At 40.8% G+C, this 20,104-nt stretch overlaps 2 protein-coding genes across 9 annotated transcripts in view; one reads left to right on the plus strand and one right to left on the minus strand.

Annotated features, from left to right (window-relative positions):
- The first annotated feature begins 5 nt into the window (after window positions 1-5).
- Window positions 6-18,681, plus strand: CYB5R2 (cytochrome b5 reductase 2). Of its 2 annotated transcripts, none has more exons than XM_071559028.1 (10): window positions 6-89; window positions 173-319; window positions 878-950; window positions 2,669-2,775; window positions 3,718-3,847; window positions 5,304-5,387; window positions 5,887-5,972; window positions 6,763-6,862; window positions 7,479-7,680; window positions 18,441-18,681. In XM_071559028.1, the coding sequence occupies exons 1-9, from the start codon at window positions 75-77 to the stop codon at window positions 7,649-7,651; spliced, it is 915 nt and encodes a 304-aa protein (XP_071415129.1). In that variant the 5' UTR covers window positions 6-74; the 3' UTR covers window positions 7,652-7,680; window positions 18,441-18,681. The 2 variants fall into 2 exon arrangements, with proteins under 2 accessions (XP_071415129.1, XP_071415128.1); XM_071559027.1 differs by having other exon boundaries at window positions 7,479-7,676.
- Window positions 8,722-20,104, minus strand: part of PPFIBP2 (PPFIA binding protein 2) — a 102,180-nt gene continuing 90,797 nt past the window's right edge. For 6 of the 7 annotated variants that reach the window (XM_071559020.1, XM_071559023.1, XM_071559021.1 and 3 more), the window contains 9 exons: window positions 18,432-18,570; window positions 17,680-17,808; window positions 16,968-17,118; window positions 16,696-16,807; window positions 16,100-16,188; window positions 15,082-15,204; window positions 14,319-14,444; window positions 13,329-13,517; window positions 12,185-12,936 (listed from right to left, as the gene is read on the minus strand). In XM_071559020.1, coding sequence (XP_071415121.1) covers window positions 12,748-12,936; window positions 13,329-13,517; window positions 14,319-14,444; window positions 15,082-15,204; window positions 16,100-16,188; window positions 16,696-16,807; window positions 16,968-17,118; window positions 17,680-17,808; window positions 18,432-18,570 — 1,247 coding nt within the window. In that variant the 3' untranslated portion in view covers window positions 12,185-12,747. Of the gene's footprint in view, window positions 10,497-11,121; window positions 11,188-12,184; window positions 12,937-13,328; window positions 13,518-14,318; window positions 14,445-15,081; window positions 15,205-16,099; window positions 16,189-16,695; window positions 16,808-16,967; window positions 17,119-17,679; window positions 17,809-18,431; window positions 18,571-20,104 lie in introns of those variants that run through there. The other variant, XM_071559025.1, reaches the window with a different exon arrangement.

Here is a 20,104-nt window from a genome sequence, read left to right on the forward strand (position 1 = left end):
CGGGGCTGGGGCGGGGCGCGCGGAGGACGCGGAGAGCGGGGCGGGCTCGGCAGAGCTGCTGGAGAGCGGCGGCCATGGAGGGGCTTGTGGTGAGAGGCTGTGCGGGGGGTTTCGGGTGGGAGCGGGAGCCCACGGGCTGTGCCCTCACCGCCTGCCCTTCTCCTCCTCGCAGGGAGCTCCCGTGGCCATCGCCGTGGGCGTGGTGGCGGCGTCGGCGCTGCTGCTGTTGCTGCTCCGGGGGAGGGCACGGACGGCGGGCGGCCCCATCACCCTGCAGGACCCGCTCGCCAAGTACCCGCTGCGGCTGCTGGACAAGGAGGTGACCGAGCGCTGGGGGCGGTGTGGGGCTCTTTCTCGTGGGCTGGTGCCCCGAGCAGGGCGTAGAGCCCTCCGAGGGCGGCTCTGACATCCGCAGCCACTACGCGATGCTTCCACAGGGGAGAGCAGGACGTGTAAAACATCCGTGCCGGCTGCGCACGGTCGTTTCCCGAGAGTAGGCTCGTATGCTCGGCGTGCTTGAGTCCTGGCTATGCTTCTCCCTGGGTTTCTGCTCTGTGTGCAGCCTGTGCCTCTGCACGCCCCGTCTTGCCTGATCTTTGGCCACAGTCAGGCAATGCGCTCACTGGCCTTGGGCAATGGAGAGTTTCCAGTTTCACTGCACGATTGCGCAGGCAGGCAAAAGTCACTCCTTGTGAAGTTTAAAAGACTGCTTCTAAAACTTCTGATTTATTTAAACTTTATTTTTCAAAGCCGTTTCTGTGTCCTCTCCCACCATTTGGCTTGCATGCAATACTGAACAGGCTTACTGAAGCGTATTGTCCTGAACATAGTTCAAAGCAGTGGTAATGCTGACCTCATTCTAACTTTGTTTTTTTAGGAAATCAGTCACGATACTAAGAAATTCCGATTTGGACTACCTTCAACAGGTCATATATTAGGTTTACCTGTAGGTAAGTGCTGGAAATACTTAATTGCATATATTTCTGGTTTTAGGATTTGTAAGTGTACTCATAGTTCTTGGGCTTCAACTAGCTGAGAATTTAAGGCTCGGCAAAGTAAGGGGTTAAAAGCTGCATCTGAATGCTGCTGTTCTCAGAGGGGAATGTCAGGTTTCCCAAAGGGTTGTATTTCCGATCTTTTGTGTGTGCTTTGTTCTGCTTCTGTTCAGTTGTGTGGTGTAGTTTAGGAAGGAGCAGTGAAACTGAACTGAATCTGAGGGAATTCATCACCAGTCAGGATATAAGCAAGAATAGTACCTATCAAAGCTTTTTCATATTTCTTATTTGCATTCTGCCTCCAGCTGGTGCCCTCAGTTTATTGTCAGCTGGCCTCATGCTTTTGGAAAATAGTTACACTTGTAAATGAGAAAGAGAACAAGTTTTCTGCCGGAGAAGCTTGTAACTATTGAAGGAATACAACTACTGTATGTAGAAGGTGCTGAAATATTTAGAACCTTTTCTGTGCATGTACTTATCTTTGATTTACACACCTTTCTGTGCAACTTTGTCTTGAGTTCTGTAGCACAAAGTTAATTTCAGGCTAGGATTGGCACAGTCGTCTTTCCTGTACCCTGGAGCACTGATAGCACTGAACCTTGGACCTTGAATTGATGGTCATCTCTGCAGGGGAAAGTCTCTCTCTCTGATCTGCAGATATGGCAGATGCAGTCTGTTTGCTCTGTACTGTTTCACAGTATCCTGTGCTGGATAGCAAGTGTCAGTGTCTTCCCATTCCATGCTATGAGTGTGTCCTTGCATGATGCCTGTCAAGGGCAGCCGTCTTTCTGCAAATTTTCTTTTGGTTTGTAATTGAACTGCCTCCATTATCTAGACAAATGATAAACCAACTGGGGTGTAGTGGTTGTATTTATCTAAACCTTATTCTTAAGAATTTAGGAATAAGATCCTGAAAGTGTATGGGCCAGATTACTTTCTGGGAGATTCCTGCCTTTCACTTTTTACCAGGATCATTTTGCTAAAAATAAAAGGTGTTTTCTGCCAGCAGTGTTCCTGCTTTTTGTTTTCCCATAGAACTCTTCTCGATGGGTGCTCTTGGGCTAAGGACACTGCTCTTGGCAAGGGGTTTTGGTTCTTTTAATCTGCAGAAAGAAATGGGGGCCTTTTGGACTGTACCTCTTGGAGCAGTAGGTTGGGCAAAGAGCTCTCTGTGGACAGCAGCACTCAATTCTGTGGAAGCTGCAGTGTTGTGGAGGCAGGAGATAGGGAGAAGGAACATAGCCCAGTGTATTGTTCTTGAGGTCTTGGTGCAGGATCTCTGGGAAGTTTGTTCTGAGAGGTTGCTGCTGTTAAACAGGAGTACTCATGTCTGTTCCTGTGTGAACTGGTGTATCCTTAATGTCCACTTCATTAATGAATATGAGAACAGTAGCTCCCAAAATAGAGAAAGCACTTGAGAATGAGCCACAAACTCTCTATATCACTGTTTTACTATCAATTTCCTACTTTCCTTGGATCTTACCAGCCCTCCTCAGTTACTCTGTTCTCCAGAAACTGTTGCTGAAGAAGAAGAATCCAGATGTTTTTTACAGTGTTTATATGGCAAAGATTTTTCTCTGTCATTGTGTGCATGTGACAGGTTACAGTACCTGCCTTTCTCCCCTGTCCTCCAGGGATGAAAAAATAATCAGATTGTAATTCTTCCTCCCTAGGCCAACATGTTTACCTTTCTGCAAAAATCGATGGCAATCTGGTGATTCGAGCCTATACCCCAGTTTCCAATGATGAGACAAAAGGTTATGTTGATTTAATTATAAAGGTAAATTTTGTTTTCCTTTAATATAGATAAGTTGCTAACTGGAAAGAAGGCAAGTACTTCATTTTAGTGAAATACTTTGTTTTGAATTAGTCTTCAAATTTTATCTTCTTTCAGGTAGGGTGACTGCATGGCAAACAACTTATTTCACATTATCCTTGAATAGTAAGTTGTATCCTGTGTATCTGCTGTGTGGTACTGAGAGAAAACAGGGATGGAGAAGGGAATCACTTCCTTGGCAGTACTGCAGGAACTTCCCCAGTATCTTTTATTTGGCAGTGCATGAAAACTGATCCCTCTCCCTCAGGATGGCTGTGCTGCTGCTAATGCTAACTGCTAATAGCTTCAAGGAGAAAACAAGTCAAACAAGGGAAATCCTTTAAGCTAGGGAACACAGGATGATCTGGTCCCAGGACTTCTGGATTTTCTAATCCTTTTCTACAACAGAGCTTGTCCTTAGGCAAAAATCCAGGCTTTTTTTGTATGCTCTGTTCTTCATGCTACAAGTGTGGTGAATTGTTATTAACTACTTAACATTTCCCACGTGCTTTGAAAGCTGAAATAGCTGTTGTGTGGCTGAGTCTCTGGGAAAGTCTTACAAGGATGCAGCAATGCTGTTTTCAGACGGAGCAGTTGCAAAAATGGGGTGACATAAGGTTCTTGCTGAAGTGATAGTGAACTGAGGGCACGTGCAGGTAATCTGCCTGCCACCCATGCCTGTTGGCCTGGCTGGAAAGAGCAGAGGAGCATGTGCACAACACCACATTATACTCATTTTGGCTGCTTCCTGTTGCAAGGCTCAGCAGATAACTGAGAGCAAAGAGTTGTCTCAGTTTCCCTCTCAAGGTGCTAAATTTCAGACCTGCAGTGTTGTGTTCTACAGTTTGTAATACTGTCTGTAGGAAAGTTAGTGGTTGATATCGTACAAAATTATTGTTTTTGCAGGTCTACCACAAAAATGTGAATCCCAAGTTCCCAGAAGGTGGGAAGATGTCCCAGTACCTGGATAACATGAAGATTGGAGATACTATTGATTTCAGAGGGCCAAATGGACTCCTTGTATATAAGGGGGCAGGTACTGTGACACAGGTGGGAGAGTAAAAGGGAGGAACTTCTATTGGTTATTTTCAGAGGTGTTTTATAAAACTTGACAATTTTGCAGAGAATCTTAAAAAAAATAGAAAAATCCACATTTTCTAGACTTGACTAAGAGCCTGTCAGAGTTGGTATGACAGGAAAGAGTACTTTGTCTTTACTTTGTGTAAGGGATAACTGATGATTGTCTCACTTCTAGGATAATATCATTAAATCAGAAAAAATTACTGTTGCAGAATATGACTGAGAAGTCTGCACTAGAAATAATGCCTTGGCTATACATATGAAGGGAGATGTTCCAGATGCTTCTTAAACAAGTGGGGTTGTGGCCTGAAAGGAGAGAATCTCAGTGTTCTTACTGAGTAACCCACTGACTGAGACCCAGCTCTGTTTCATGATCAAGCCAGGTCTGAATTGACTGTGAGGAGTAAGCCCAGAGAAGTAATCCTCTTGTAAGATGCAAGTGAAAGATTTTGCACTGATCTCAACTGGGAGGAGCTGTGCATTTAAGTCTTACCTCAGGGGGGATAAGTGCTCAGTGCTTCTCTGAGTCATGACCTCCTGTGGTCAGTAATATATTGATGAATCTTCTACATCTCCGAGGAAGTGATGGATGATGTGTGTTTTACAGATGTTCCTTTCTGCTCTGCTTTGGCTGCTCTAAAAAGTAGTAGCTAGGAAAGCTTGTTGCTAGTTATGGATATTGTAAGAGTGGAATATGTCAAGTACTTTTTCATATAGAGTACTTTCCATGGGCTTTTTATTTGGGTTGGTTCTCGGAGATGAATTTAATTACGAGCTGCCTGATTTTGTGATAGTTCTGAAGGAATGGTGTACCCATGTGAGCAGTAGAAATTGGCAAGGTCTTCTCATCACAAGGTACACTAAGGCAGTCACCCAGCTGACTGTGGGTGCCATGGGGATCTCATTAACTGTAAATTAATTACAACAATGAAAAACTTGATAATTGTGCAAGGCTTCAAAATTCCCAAGCCTAATCTTTGCAGGGGTTCTTGCTTGATGCTGGTTTAATAACAAGTCCATTAATTGTGGGCATTCACAAATGGCTACATCCATAGTGCAAGAGGGGATGATGAAGTGGCCTAAGAAACCTGTTTCTCTATAGCAGGGGCTGTGGTTGCCTTCAGCTACCACTGACATTCACCTGTGGGAGTTGTGTTTTAGGCAGTGATGTGGGAGTTTATTAGAAGCAATGTTGGGTAGCCGGGAAAGAGTAAATCTGTTGTTCAAAGCAGGGATTGGAGTTCACAGAGTCAAAGAGGTTTCCGCTCCTTGAGCTCAGTCCTATGCTGAGTCCATCGAGCATTTCCAGAAGATGACTTAATTGATAGGCTGTAGTAGTTTATTCCCATGGAATGTATATCCATGTTTTTTCGGAAGTTAATGTACCTATAGGTTTTGAATATTTCTTCTAGGCACGTTTCTTATCAAGCCTAACAAGAAGTCTGAAGCAGAGAAAAAGTCTGCAAAGCATCTTGGGATGATTGCTGGAGGAACAGGTAAAACCATTCTCATCACATGGAATGTCTAGAGAATGAAAATGCCTTTATGGATGCATAGAAGGACTATCACTGTACCTTAAAAGAGTACTTAGATCTGTATGAGTGTTTGGCAACACAAAGATGTTTCAGTGGCTTGAATTCAGTCCTGGGGGCCTGGCAACATCAGGGTTTGAATACTGATTTACCCTGTGACCTCAGAGAAGTCAATTCATCTCTCAGTGACAGAGTATTTCAGGAGAATGTCTTGAGGGTGAAATTACTGCATGTGACAGATTATGATGAAGAGGAAAGCCCTGTATACAAGTACTATGGTTTTGTTTTGAAATTATTGGTAGTGATAGAAACCCCAAACTCTGCTTTTGGTGTGGGTTAGAAATTCAGAGATACGTCACCCTGTGCAAAACAAGCTCCCACTGAAGACTGAAGGAAGGCAGCATTGACACTGTAGCCATAGAAAGAAATACTAATTTTATAACCAGTCTTTTTTTTTGAACAGGAATAACTCCTATGTTGCAGCTGATCCGTCAGATCACAAACGATCCGAAGGACTCCACAAAATGTTACCTGCTTTTCGCCAATCAGGTGAGTGCTCTGACCCTTCTGTTTGTTCTTGTTTAACAGCCCATATTTTTGCTGGCCTCTGAGCTTTTTAAACTGATGACAGATGTTTCCTACTCTTCCAGTGTTTTTCGGTTTGCATTTTCACCCAGCTTTTTTTGAGAAAATACCATCTGAGATAGCACATTTAAAAATGATCAGTATAGGGAAGAGGTGGAAATGCTTATTATGTAAGTTATTAATATATTGTCTTGGGTTAAAGTTACTTAAACAGAATTAAAAATTTATCCTGAAGGCCCTTTATAAATACTTGCATGGTTCTGTCATAGATTTCCATGATCTTATTTAATTTGTTTTGGAGGTGTCTCCTCATAGTCTTACTTAATTCCTGTATTAGGGAATAAATTCTATGACCAGATACTGATCCCTCTCCTCATCTTACTCCTTTACTGATTTCAAGGCAACAGGCTGTGTTTCTGCTAATCAGTTGGTACAGTTAACCTTCATCATGTTGGTCCAGGGCCGTATTTTCCAGGGTCAGAGACAAATCCAGCTCACTGTGACTGTAGCCTGGATTAAAAAGCTGCCCAGATTGTCCTGTTTCGGACTGTGTTTAAGTGGCTAATAAGTCTCACAGTTTGTTTTTCTTAGTCTGAATTTACAGAATAATGATAGCTGTTATCATGAGAGAGGGGAATCCAAATAACTTCCTTGTTTGCATAAGTTATCATTGCATTTGTCTGGAATGCCAGATGAGCTCACACCAGAGGGCTCTTGGGATGGTTTGGAGCTAAACAGCAGTTTCATTTTGCAGACAGAAAGTGATATATTGCTGAGAGCTGAGCTAGAAGACATTGCAAAGAGGCATCCTGAGCAGTTTGTCCTATGGTACACCCTGGACAGACCTCCACAAGGTAGGCTGGGACACATGGAAATGCCTTCCCTTGTTGCTGTACAACAGGCAGAGCTTCGTTCTTGTTCAAGGGGACATTAGTATTAACAAGTCTGCCTGTTTTATACTTTTAAACAGCAAAGACATGCCCCACTCCTCAGAAAAAACACCTTAGCACAAGCCCTGTTTTCAAAAGTGATCTAAGCCAGGTGGGCCTGTGGAGTGTGAAGTCACAGTTAACTCCTCTTGGGTCAGACACCTTACTCAGTGGATCTTTTCATGTATTTCAGGATGTGCGAATTTTTGGCACTTTTCAGCAAAAGTTCAGCTCTGTTTTGGGCTGTCTCCAAGACCAGTTTCATAGCATTTTGTTGGCATTAAATTGCTTAATACCCATAAATACGTGCCCATCTTTAATTTTCAGCAGCTCTAGGTTAGGTTCTGGTGAAACAGCTGCCACGTGTATGTATTAAAGCATTAATTGTGGGCTGGTTTAGGGGTTGAACTCTACTGTATTTCCTTTGAAACTTGAGCATTCCTACTTGCCAATGTAAGTTCTTTGTGAATACAACATGCAGTTTAAAAAGCCTTCAGACTGTACAGAGTTTCAAACTAACAGTTTAATCTCTTTGTTTCAGATTGGAAGTACAGCTCTGGCTTTGTCACAGCAGACATGATGAAAGCTCACCTCCCTCCCCCCAGCAGTGAGACCCTCATTCTCATGTGTGGGCCACCACCAATGATTCAGTTTGCCTGTCAGCCCAACCTGGACAAGCTTGGCTATCCCAAGAGCAGTACATTTGCTTATTAACACTGATGCCATCTGATACCTTTTTGTAAGTACGTATCAGGAACAACTGATACATAAATGTGCAGTATTTTTGTGTGTGTGTGTTTGTTTTTAACCTCTGAATGTAATTTTTGTGGTTTATAACTTCATAATTACCTTTGCATGTTTTATTACCAAGAAGTTGAGAAATCATCTTGAGTTGTGTGGAAGTAACTTTGTCTAACCTCTTAAGTTAGTATGAAACATGAATTCTGAGGAAAAAAAATAAGTGTAATCAGAGAGGTAGAGAGAGAGATAAAACCACTTATTCTTTAACATGGGTTGGAAAACTGGTGTAGGATCACTTCACTGCTCCATAGGTAATTTGTTTAGTGAATCCTTGGGAAGGAGAGTACAAAGCACAGTTGCTTTGGGGTTTTTTTGTTTGTTTTTTTAATGCTGTTTTACAACCCTTTATCAGGGACTAAGAAGTCACTACTGAAAAAGTGAACAGAATTTGAGCCATGTGCAAATTACTTATTATTTTAACAGAAATTCTCCTTGGTGTGCAATGTATTTGGGAGGATTATGTGCCTTCATGCTATCTTCTAACAGCTTTAGCTAACAAAGCACTGCCAACTGGTGTTGCTTTATTTGCATGCCATTCTTTTAGTGCTTGCTAAGAAATTTTCTGTGCTCAGAAGACATCATGGCTTCTTTTTACCTAGTTTAAACCAAGCTGAGTCAATCTTACACTCAGCTGATGCCTCATCTTAGTGTTTTTACCACTTAGCACTGAATTTTCAGCCTTCAGTACCTGAAGTGCTGCACGTTGCTTTCCAGGAATTAGTTCACACCACATTTGGTTTAGGGTCTGACAATCCCAGGCCAGCAGACTTGTTTCTTCAGCAGCTAATATATGTGTTTACTAAGTATTTTTATTCCTCTAAAGCAAACCTGGAGGAATCTACTCTTTTAAAATTGACATAGAGGTTTTGTACTTTATCAGCTACATTTGTAGCAATAATGTAAGGAAAGACACTGGGATTCTGACCCTGATGAGAGATCAGCTAACTGCATTTGTAGTAAATCATTCCACAGTCAGGAAGAGATAAAGGATCATCCAAAATTTATTCATAACTGTCAAAAGAAAAATAATTTATACCAGGGTTATGCTAATTAGGCTTTCTTACTACTTACATTAAAAAAAAATCAATACTTTTGTAGACTTACTATTCACAGCCAAGTTAGCACAACACCACATTGATTTATAAATACAGGTTTGAAAGATGTGAAAATCTGTTTGGAATATCCCAGTGATACTTAGGCTGTCTGTGGAGCAGCTTATCCCATTTGCAGTACTGTAATAAGTCTGCTGGCTAATTAACCTGGCCAACTATTTCAAATGCCTGTGGTAACAGATGTGGGCACTAGCACTGACTGCGTTGCTAGACTGGTACATTTAATACCTTTTATTAGAGATTTGTAGTTTGCTGATGTTTTCAGCCTGCCTTCTAATTCTTCTGGATTTTCCATTATCATTTAATTTTTCACTGACAAGGATTTGCCTTGGCTTTACCATTTTGAACAATACAAATCATATTTGGCTGCTTAAATCTGACCATACACTCCAGGGTCTGCCATGAGACACTCATGGAGTGAGGAGTAGGATATAGGTCACCTTCAAAAAGTGCCACTGATAGTTCTCAAAGAGTCCTTGCTGCATACTCTGGACAATATGGAGATGTCCCTTTTATTTGGGAGTGTTGTGGCTGAGGGTGACCTGTCCTCAAGCTATGTTAGTATGTAAACCCAGACCCTGCAGCCAGCAAGGAGAGAGTAATGCAAACCAGCCAGATATAAAATCTTTTCCTCACAACTAAGCAGATTTTTGTCTGGCATTTCCCTGTTTACTAAGATAGCTTGTTAATAGCTTATTAATACAGGAGAGGCACATGTGAACAGATGTCACAAGTAATTGCTGCTGTAAAGGACAGTTTCATCTTCAAGCAGCCCCTCAAGTAAGCAGTGAAAGTCATATTTCCTTCTGTTCCAGTCATGTCTAGCTCAGCAGCATAGCAACAGATCTATTTTGTCAGGTGTTTTAAAGAAATAAATATTTGTTTTTATTATGGTAGTTTTCTGGTAGTCTTGGAGTTAAAATTTTCTGCTGTAGTTGTTCAGCATCTTTTTGTGTCAGGTAAAGATTGTCACCCTCCTGATAAAATCAAGGGTTTGATGGACAGCATTATGTTCCTTTCATCCCTTTCTACACTGCACTGACTTAGATTAAAAAGAGGGCAGGGCCTGTGCTAGGGAAAGAGATGAAAGATTAAAATCCTTTATGGGAACCAGTCTGGCAAGACCAGAGTGAGCCCTCCCTGCTGCACTCACCAGCATCCATCTGAGTTTCTGGGTACCTCTGATGGTAGCCCACAGGGAACAGTAGTGTACTAATGATTCCTGCATTACAAGTTAATTATAAAAATAAAAAATTACAAAAGGTCTTTCCTATGACCATACTGAAACATACCATGTAAAAGATGACTGAATGTAAAGGTAAAAGCATTTTGCCAGTCTTGGCTTTCCAGACTCTGGCTCTGAGTCCCATTCTTCTCCCAACACCTATTTCATATTACACTATATGGAAAAACAGCACAGAGCAGTTACCTCTAATGTGTGGCTACATTAAATGCTACGTGGTAAGTCACAGTAGCAGAAAAGAGGTAAAGCTTTCCTGCACCACAGCATCCAGCTGCTCCTGGCCACTCCTGACAGGCATGAGGTGAGTCGTGTTCTTGGCCGTGCTGCAACATCATCTCCAGTCTTCAAAGGCAGGTGTTAAAAACTTACTGTCATTCAGCATTTCATCCTGGCTTAACAGCGTCTGGAAAGACAGGATAGGGAGGAGTGAGCATGTTCAGTGAGAGGCCGTGTAGCTCCAGAAAGCCAGCTGTAATGAGAGCAGGCTCACGACAGAGGGGGTTAGAGCTGCACACAATTAAAAGGCATTGCTTCAATACAGCTTTAAGTAAACTTTTTTGCTTGAGGGAATCCTGAGAGATTCTGTGTGTGGCATGTGACTCAACTATGTTATATAATTCCTCATTATATCTTTCAGTCCCTTATTTTCATTTTTTAATAAATTAGCCTCTGTGGAGTGAGAGGAATGAAAAATGAGGGGTTGTTTTGTTTTCCATGGAGCTTGAGCTCATGTACATTTTCAAATCTGTACCTCATTCCTAGCCCTTGCTGTGACTGAGACATTTGGTGATGCAAATCTTTGACAAATTGTTTTCATTTAAGGGGCTGAATATTTGTCCTTGTATTAAAGCAGAGTTCATGAAAACTTAAACAGGCCTAAATGAATCTTAATTTCTAGAGCAATTTGTAAGCAGGATTTTTTTTTTCCAAATGTCCAACCAGGCTATAAGGAGGTATTAAACAAGAGTAGTGACCCACTTACTTAACTACATTAGTGACTTTAGAACAAGAGTGAGGTGAGTACGTACCGTGAGCTGGCTTATGCCTTGAGAAAGAGCCCCTATTTGCATTACTGTGCCTTCTGAGTGTTCCATCTGTAAAAGCATTCAGGAACTAGTTCAAATCAGACAGCATATGCAATTTTATTCACTCTACATGCATCTTTGGGAGGTATCTGTGCCTGGACAAATGAAGTTGTGATAAGTTTAAAAGCTGATTTCTAGACATTAACAAAACTGCCTCCCTGCTACAAGGTACATGAAAATGCACTTAACAATGGGAAGAGTGAATCCTGGTTAAGAAAGATTGAGTCCGTGAAACTTCTGTGTTTCACAGAAGAAAAGAATAAGTCTAACTGATATTATCAATGAAAAGTAGTATTTTCCAGATGCTCTAACACTGCTTCTGCTGGGCTTCTTTGACAGGTAAGAAGTAAGAGTCCTTGATGACCCACTTTTTTTCCTACTTTTTTTCCCATAAAAACATGATCAGTTCTAGGGCATTGTGATTTCACAGCATAACCACATGCTCAGAAGTCATGCTTAAGGGAAAGACCATGCTCCTACAGAAAAATCCAGTATTTCTGTGATGCTTGAACAACTGCACAGGCCAAGTTCTTGGCTCAAAGTTAATGCATTCCCTCACAACTTTTAGCTGAGCCAGTGGACATCCATACTGCAAATCACAGTCAGGATTTGGTATTTTCCCTATTTAGTAACAGTACCCTATTTTACTAAGGTGAAAAAGGCAATGGTTAGGTAATGAACACAAATGAGATGTTAGATGCACTAAACCATGCAAATGAAAAATATACCTTCACAGTTAGTCTTTTCAATGTTGTGACCATTCTCTTGTCAGGCTTAAAATGTTTTTTCTCACTGGAGAAAGGGTAGGTTACCCCAGATGCCTCTGTCTGGCTCTTGTGTGTTGTCAAAGTTCACACAAGGCTCCAGGGAGCTCCATTTTTCAGGGTTTACATCCCTTTACACAACAGCAAAGTTGAAAAAAAAAGTTGATGGCTTTTAGTCATCGTTCGTCTGTATGATGTCTAGACAGCTTCATTCACATGTTCACCACTACATAACAAAAGTGAATTATTTAAGTATTGGTTTATTAATAATCTTGTTCATTACTGATGCATTGTTTTCACATATACTGTCTAAGCAGAACTACTCCCCCTGTACACAACAAAAGAAAAAATCAGTTGGAATCTCATTTAATGTCTGTTAAAAAATACAATCCAGTTGTACTTTAATATAACTTGATAGCTTTGTATAAATTTGCCCAAATGAATTTATCACATTAAAAACCATCCATAAAGATAATGAAAAAAATTGTGTGCCATACTGAAGTTATGAAAGCTGGAAGTACAAAAGTCTTGTTTTTACTACAACCACCCCCTTAACTAATGTCAAAATACATTGATCTTCCTCGTGTAAAGGTGTCATAGTCCTGAAAAAGGGCTTGAAGATGGAGGGGTTTATTATGATGTTGATTAAAAAAATATAACCTGACATTCTTAGTAGAGAACTCTTTCCAGTGTCCATAGCCAACACTTTCTCAGTAAGTTCATGCGGATGTAGCAAATTGTTATAGGCAGTGTTTGGTTACTTGCAAGCTTTGGAATGCATGGAGAGGATGAGATGAGAATGGCATCAGTCTGTCTGTCCCACCTGATCCAGTTCTCTATCAGTGAAAGGACTAAGTCCTTTGTATCCACCATAGTTTTTCGGAGTACCATTCGTGGCAACTGGGTTTGTATCCATAGGACAAATGTAGTCTGTTGATTCATCAAACTTCTTTTTTCTTAAGTTTCCAAAATGTGAAAATCCAAGTTTCTTTGGCTAAAATAAGAAAACAACACATATAGTTTTGAACAAGACAAAGCAAGGTTGTTCTTTAAACAGAGTCCTCCCCTTTTACATTTACTGCTATACTCTGGTCATTCAAGTACATTCTGAACTAAATACATTTGTTTTGAAAATGGGAATTACAGTTGATGTTAAATGCTTTTACATGATGTTCCTTCTAAGAAAAGAGAGAACAGACTGCATGCTTATTTCAGAAGCTCATTTAAACAGACACAAATTAAAAGCTTTGGTATCTAGAATTAAGGAAAATGTAACACTCCTGGAACTGACCTTTCCCTGTCCATGTTTGTCCCTTATTTTCTTTATAAGACAGGGTAGAGAAGCCTGATATTCTGAAATGCCTCCTTTTTGCTGGCAGTACATACCCGAACTTTGGCAGTGGTGGTCAGAGCTGTGTATGCTGCTGACTCCATTATTTCTCTTTTTTCTTGCTGTGCCTCTGGTCCAATTAATACATTAAAATTGGTGGTGAGGTGGCGGCGCAGGAGGGTCTTTTGAGGTGGGATATTCAGGAGCATGGCCAGTGTGTCACCATTGAAACGAGGTTCAAGAATCTATTAAAAGGGGCAAGATAGTTTTTTTTATATAGTTAAATATTTGCAATAGTAAATCATTACAGTGCTTATCAGAGGATCTCTCATTCTTACAAAGCAATCTGTCCACATTAGACCTTTTATAGCTCACTTATGATATGATACTCACTAGGGTTTGGGAAATACAGGAAAGGATTAATAAGAAATGCTGAACATGATCAGTCAAATGTATATTTATATTTATCAACAAACCATACATTTGTTTGGATTGAACAAGTTTGTTATCAGAATTTTCTGCTCTATGCAGAGTATAAATTTCGTATAATTTCTTCTAAGATTATTTCATTTTGGCAAAAATTCTACAGGAGCAGAATCATGGTATTTTAAACTCTGACTTTACTAAGCTGCAAATGGTTCTGAATGTTTTGAATTGAAAAAATGTCATTCCTGATTTCTGGCAAGACCACTGTGAGTTCAGGAAAGTTATTTACCATGGCTTAGAATTCTGGTAAAACCACTTAAAAAACCACTTGGTGATACCTTATCAATAAGTCACTTTCTTATGGTACAGTTCAGGTTTTTTTATGTACAGCTGTCAAACACTTGTGCACACTCAGTTTTGACTATAAAAAATGTTTGAGCAGTTCCTTTTCAATTTTAGTTTTCCTTTGTAAAATCAAGATGTGTGGATCAGATAAAGAGGCTCCTTAGAAGGTCTGGCCATGCTGATGTGTTTGTTTCCTCCTCCTTGATGAACATCAGATAAAAGATGTTTTATATTACAGTTTTTTAGTAGATATGTAGTAAACACCAGATTCTTACAATCAGGCCCCCGTGCACTCCACTTCCTCGAAGGTTTGGTGCATATTCTGCCAGGTCCACTGATCTGAGCCACTCCATCACTCTGTGGTTGGACCACTGAACCACGTCAGAAGGCGACACGTTATTCTGTCAAGTAACCAGAAAAGGTGATGACACAACAGCCTGTGCTGTCTGAATGTGCACAGTGTGCATCCTCAGGTCAGACAAGAACAACTTTCCTCCTCTTTCCTGCAGTTCTTCCCTGACTAAGGTACTGTTTCTGTTCAAGGCCTCTTTCAGACAGCCTCTGACAAGTCTAGTCCAGTACAGCTGAAACCCCATACACTGCATAACAGATTACAGGTATAAAAACAACCCATTTTGAGAACAGTGTCATAGACAATGTTTATTACTATGAGAGTAAGATATGCTGACCAGACAAGGCAAAACCTTACAGATTTTAAGAGTTAAAAATTAGAACAGGCAAAGAAAAAACATTTAAATTACTCTGTGAATTAACTTCTTTTAAACTATAGAAATTACTTCTAAAGAGAAGTGCATGAGATTCAACTAGTAAGTGGCTCAAACATTTAAGGATTGAGTAGATTTTTATTATCAGTGAGTATATGTTACATTCCAGAGCAGTGTACCTACTGCTTTAGGGGCAATTCCCTAGTAGCAATGATTCTGTTGTATCATTGTACACTGCTAACTTTCTGTGCCCTTTGGCTGGGACGAGGGAATTAGGGCTTGCTTAAATTAATTTCCTTGGGCATTCTTTTACCTCCTCAACTGGTCTCCTGCGCAGACAGTGGGGGTTAAAATTGTTGACATGCAGCACGTGAATGGCACATTTGATACTGAGATGATGCAGCTGACTGGTGACTTTCAGAAAGAGAAGGTCATTCTGTGAAGGAGAGAGCCTTTTAGGTGGCACAGAAAACATACCAAACAGGTACTTCCTCTGAGAAGAATGGTTTTACACTTACTGTAATTTATATAAAACTACATAGCAAGTGTGGTTTAAATACAATGATGGTTTTATACTTTAAAAAAGGATTTTAGGGTGAAGGTTTGAGATAGGGGATAAAATGTTCTGTTGTTGCTGGTTGTTTTAAAACATTGCACCATAACAAGACCTGGCTAAAAAAATGAAGATGGGCATGTAGCCTATTAAGTGGAATCCAGGCTCATGGGCAGTTTGGATCTGGCTAACATCCTGCTGCAGGCTGGATCATCACACCTAACAACACACACCCTATCCATGGAACAGCAGGGACTGGGCTCATGTACTAAAGGCTCCTTAAGCAGCTGTACTTTCAATAACAGCTAAGTTAGGCATTCTTTTCATAGCACAGTTAACAAAAAAACCCCAGAAACTTAATTATCCAGACCTGGGCAGGGCAATGGGAAGAAGACTGTGGCTGTATGTAGTACATGCTGTGCTGTTAACATGTTTGGAGTTGCACAAATCACTGGATTTGCTGCTTTTGGTTTACTGAATGTTGTTGGTAACTTGATGTGGAGAACAATGTGCTGCAGAAGTTACATGTAAAACAGGCCATTTTGCCTTTAATCATAGTGTGATCCTGAAAGAAGGACTTTGCAGAAGTTGGCTGCAACAATTTTATGTACCTTAGGAACAGTGGTCAGGCACTAGGCAGCACAAATGAGTTACTAGTGGCACTATTTCTGTCTTGCAAAAATTCTTCAGCTGCTCACATTCAAAGGAAAATTGTACAACTTTTTGCTCATTCTGAAGTTAAATTTGGTTTAACTGAGGGAAAAGGGTTGTAGCTTACCACAGTTAAGTACTGCAGCATCCTCCCATCAACTCTGGATTCATGGAACTGGTCTTTGTACTGAGGTAAGCCAATATCATCAAGCCATCCTGCAGATAAGTGAGCAATAGGGAACCAAATCCATATCACTGAGAAAGAAACACTTCTCTCCCCACTTTTTGTCTGGTCTGCCTTCTTTTGAGGCATTCAGGTAGCTCGAATCAGCACCTACTCACTCCCCTTTCCAAAGGACATCCTCTTGCTAGTAGCCTTAAAGCAATTCCCACCAAATAGCTTTGTCCATACTAACCCCTGTGTTATTTGACATGCAGCACAGGATGGAGCATGGGCTGTCTCCAGAATCATGTAGCTCTTGCTAGATTGAGCATCCCTGTTTTCTTCCCTGCAATCTGACAGACTTTCCCGTAGAAGATCATACTGTAAACTGTATATTTGGATGTCAAGAACAACACTAAAACATCTCAATTCTACTATGGTGAAACTCAGTGCTTTTTAAAAGATGCCTGGTAACTGCTTAAACATGTATCAGGCATCCCATTGATAGCAGGCCATGGAAATTCCTTTCCAAACAATTCCATGAGAGTTCAAACACTTACGTGTCACCCAGATATGATCAAGTTGTGCAGACTTCTCATCTTGTTTTGCATTTATTGACTTAATGGCTAAAACTAATTTCTTCCTGTGCAGTGGATGCTTTATTCCCATTTCCTGCAACAAGAACCATTAACAAAGAGTTTGCTTTGCCTCTGGCTCTTATCATTGCTGAGGTATCTACAAAAATTGATACTATGCATTTCAGAGAGGTAGAACTGCCAATGGTTATACACAACCAACAGTCTGGCTGCTTGAGTCAGAGACAGATGATTACCTTTTCCATGTCCTGAGGTGTTGCAGTTAAGAGCGTGTGGCCCGACGTCACCCACTGCCGTGCAAAAATGACGTACTGGCCGAGCCCAAAGTCCTCAAGCCAGTTACAAACTCTTTCAGTGCTCCACTGAGCAAATGGAGCATTGTAGTCACTGAAAAGAAGAGGAGATGTTGGAAAAAGTCTTAAAAGGAAAGAATGAATGTTCATGTTGGAAAGCTCATCATGTTCCAAGGGCAGCATTGCAGCAAATCTGTTGCTGTGCTTTGCCCTGTGCAGCAAGAAGAGCCAACAGCCACTCTTGCAGTAGGTGCTGTGGTACTGCTGTCCTGTTAATTTGGCTGCCCAGCCACAAGCTGTGGGCAGCTGGGGGGATAGATAAGAATTTCCCATTTTCTATTTGAAAAGAGGAAAAACTAAACTGCCAAATTCATCTTCATTATGCAGATGTTCTCACGGGAGATAGTAACACTCTTTGTTCTGTGACAAGGTGAAATTTCTGACATTCCACCAAGCACTGAGTGCTGGAACCTGCACTGTAGGAGTGTAGACAGGGATGCTTCTCAGGACACATCTGTTACCAAAGAAATACTTTCCACTTCTTGTGAAATTCCGTGTGTAGTGAAAATGTATTTCACAAGAGGAGGGTTTGGCTGTTCAGCCCATTTAACCCCACCACACAATCTGCTGTGTAAGGTGAAGAAGGGGCCATTACCTCTTCTGGCCCTTGGAGTCCTTGGATCGGGATAAGCGAGGCCCAGCTGTTGCACGGAGACCCCCTCTGCGGAACTCTGCCAATCCCAGGTCGTCTGCAGGGAAGTTACCTGACTGAGTTCTTCTGATTCTTGCAAGACAAGAGTGCCATGACAGTACTATTAGCTCGTGTCAGAGGACATTGATTCGCATGGAAACTGCAGTGACAACTAGAAGCTGTATTAACCTTTCTGTAAGCCACAAATGCCAAATTCCAGTGCTAGCTGAAGAAGTTCCAGCAAATGCAGTTTAGACCTAACTCTGGGGGCGAAAAAACTCCACTTCAATCCAATTAATAATCCAGACTGGGAAATGGCTGCTGTCTCTAAAGCAGATCAAGTGAGCACAACAGAACTCAGTCCCGCTGCTTTTTGTTCCTTCTGTTTTCTCTCATGTTTTTACCTGATGCCTTCTGTAACTAACAACCTACTATCATTTAATTTTTATGGCTAATGAAACTGCTGGCATGCTAAATTAATAGCATTAAGATGACAGCAGTGTTGTATTTCTTTCACCAGTATAACTCTGCAAACACTCCCATCCGTTCTGCTACACCCCTGTGTGCAGACACACCCGTGCAATCCCAGAGCTGCTTTCTCCCCTTGTCCTGAATGTCAGGTTATTCTTGCTGTACATAATTGTAGTTTTTGCTGGGAATTAAGATTCATTCTTAGCTGAAATGCCTTGAGAGTGAATAAAAAAAAATGACCTTACTTTCCCCAGATTTTCTTGATCCCTTTTGGACTTTTTCTGTTTTCTGGAGACCACGGAGATGGTGGACCTGAATCCGTTCTTGAAGAAAGAGGTGAAAGATCATCTGAGACTACTGTGCCATCCATGTTCTCTGTTTCTCCTGGGTTAAGAACAGTATTACAGTCACATTTTATACTAATTATTAAGAAAGCTTTTGTCTGGGAGACTGATGTTTAAATGCAGACCATAATAAAGTACAAATACCTCTAAAGTTCTTGTATTAAAAAAACCTCACAAACAAACATGCTCAGAAGGTGAAAAAAACCAGTACATTTGATACAAAAAAACCCCAGCATTGGGTAAAACAGTATTATTATTTCAGTAATTTTGTTTTGAATACATTTTAATTCACTTAAGGTCTTCAGACATTTGCCTTGCCTGCTCTTAATACCAGAATTCCTCCATCAAAATCAGTGGGGATTTTTCTGACTTCAGTGAACAGATAATGAAACCAGGAAAACAAAATCCCATCTGAATGCCAATACAGCAAAAGCTGTTACTTCATTTCAGTACTGCACATAAGGAATTCAGACTGGATGGCCCACTCAGTGTTAGTATTTCACAGAGAAAGGGAGGGGAAAAAGAAAGAAAAAAAAAAGGAAGCAGCAAAATTGGTGTTAAAGTTGCATCTTGTTTGGATACAGTACCTAGCACTGGTGCACTGACACTCCTGATGCGATCTTCAGTCATCCCAAGAAGCAGAAAGCCAGATGAAGAAGCAAAGAAGATATAAAATACCAGCAAAATAAAGTTACAGAAGAGCAAAGTGGTAAGCTAAGCATTAAAAGCAGAAACAAAAAGAAAAGCAGTTATGCACAAGCCCCAAGAATTCTCTACAGATCATCCTGAAGAGATAGGGATGATCCATTATCTGTTTTGGGCGGTTTTTTTTAAACTATTCTTAGGTAGTTTAAACACATTAAGCATATAGTACAGAGGTCCACAAAGCCTGCAGAGTATCTGAAATGAAGCAATGTCTAATTCCTCTGAAATGCAGAATTGGCGGAATAATGAGTTTACTGTGCATGCAAGAAACAAACCAATCTGCATGAAAAATTCTCTCAGTGTATTTAAGAAGCCATTGCTTGTTTATAGAAAAAGAATGTTTTCCTTTACAAGTTCACCCATCCTTGGATAATCCTGCAGTTAAAGACATAAGAGCATGGCTCATGCCATTGCAACCACAGAAAAACTCTTTAACCCCCCTAAAAAACCACAACCTTGAATCTTGAAACTACAGTACCCTACAAGCTTTTAGGACCAGGAGGCCTTAAAATAAACCAAACCCCACCAAATAAAAACCACCAGCCAAACAAAATACCCCACATGACTTTTAAATTGAAGAAACACTTCAGAATCACAAGGGATACTTTTGTGCCTGACCTTGCCAAGCACTTTAGTCCTTGGCAAATACTTAGTTTTGTGCCTCACTGTAATTCTTTTTGTCAGTAAATCCATATTTAAGGTGTTATTGAAAAGAAATTAATACAGGCTTCCCCAGAGCTGTGGTTGTGGAATAACAATATATTTGTTTTTCTGCATGTAGCAAGGTAAATTTTCACTTGTGGGTCCCTACGAGCTCCAGCAACCAACAGTGCTGAATACAAGGTGCCAGTTGTAAAGTTTCACCCTCT

This window comes from Pithys albifrons, chromosome 6 (genome assembly GCF_047495875.1).
Source record: "Pithys albifrons albifrons isolate INPA30051 chromosome 6, PitAlb_v1, whole genome shotgun sequence".
Taxonomy (NCBI): domain Eukaryota; kingdom Metazoa; phylum Chordata; class Aves; order Passeriformes; family Thamnophilidae; genus Pithys; species Pithys albifrons.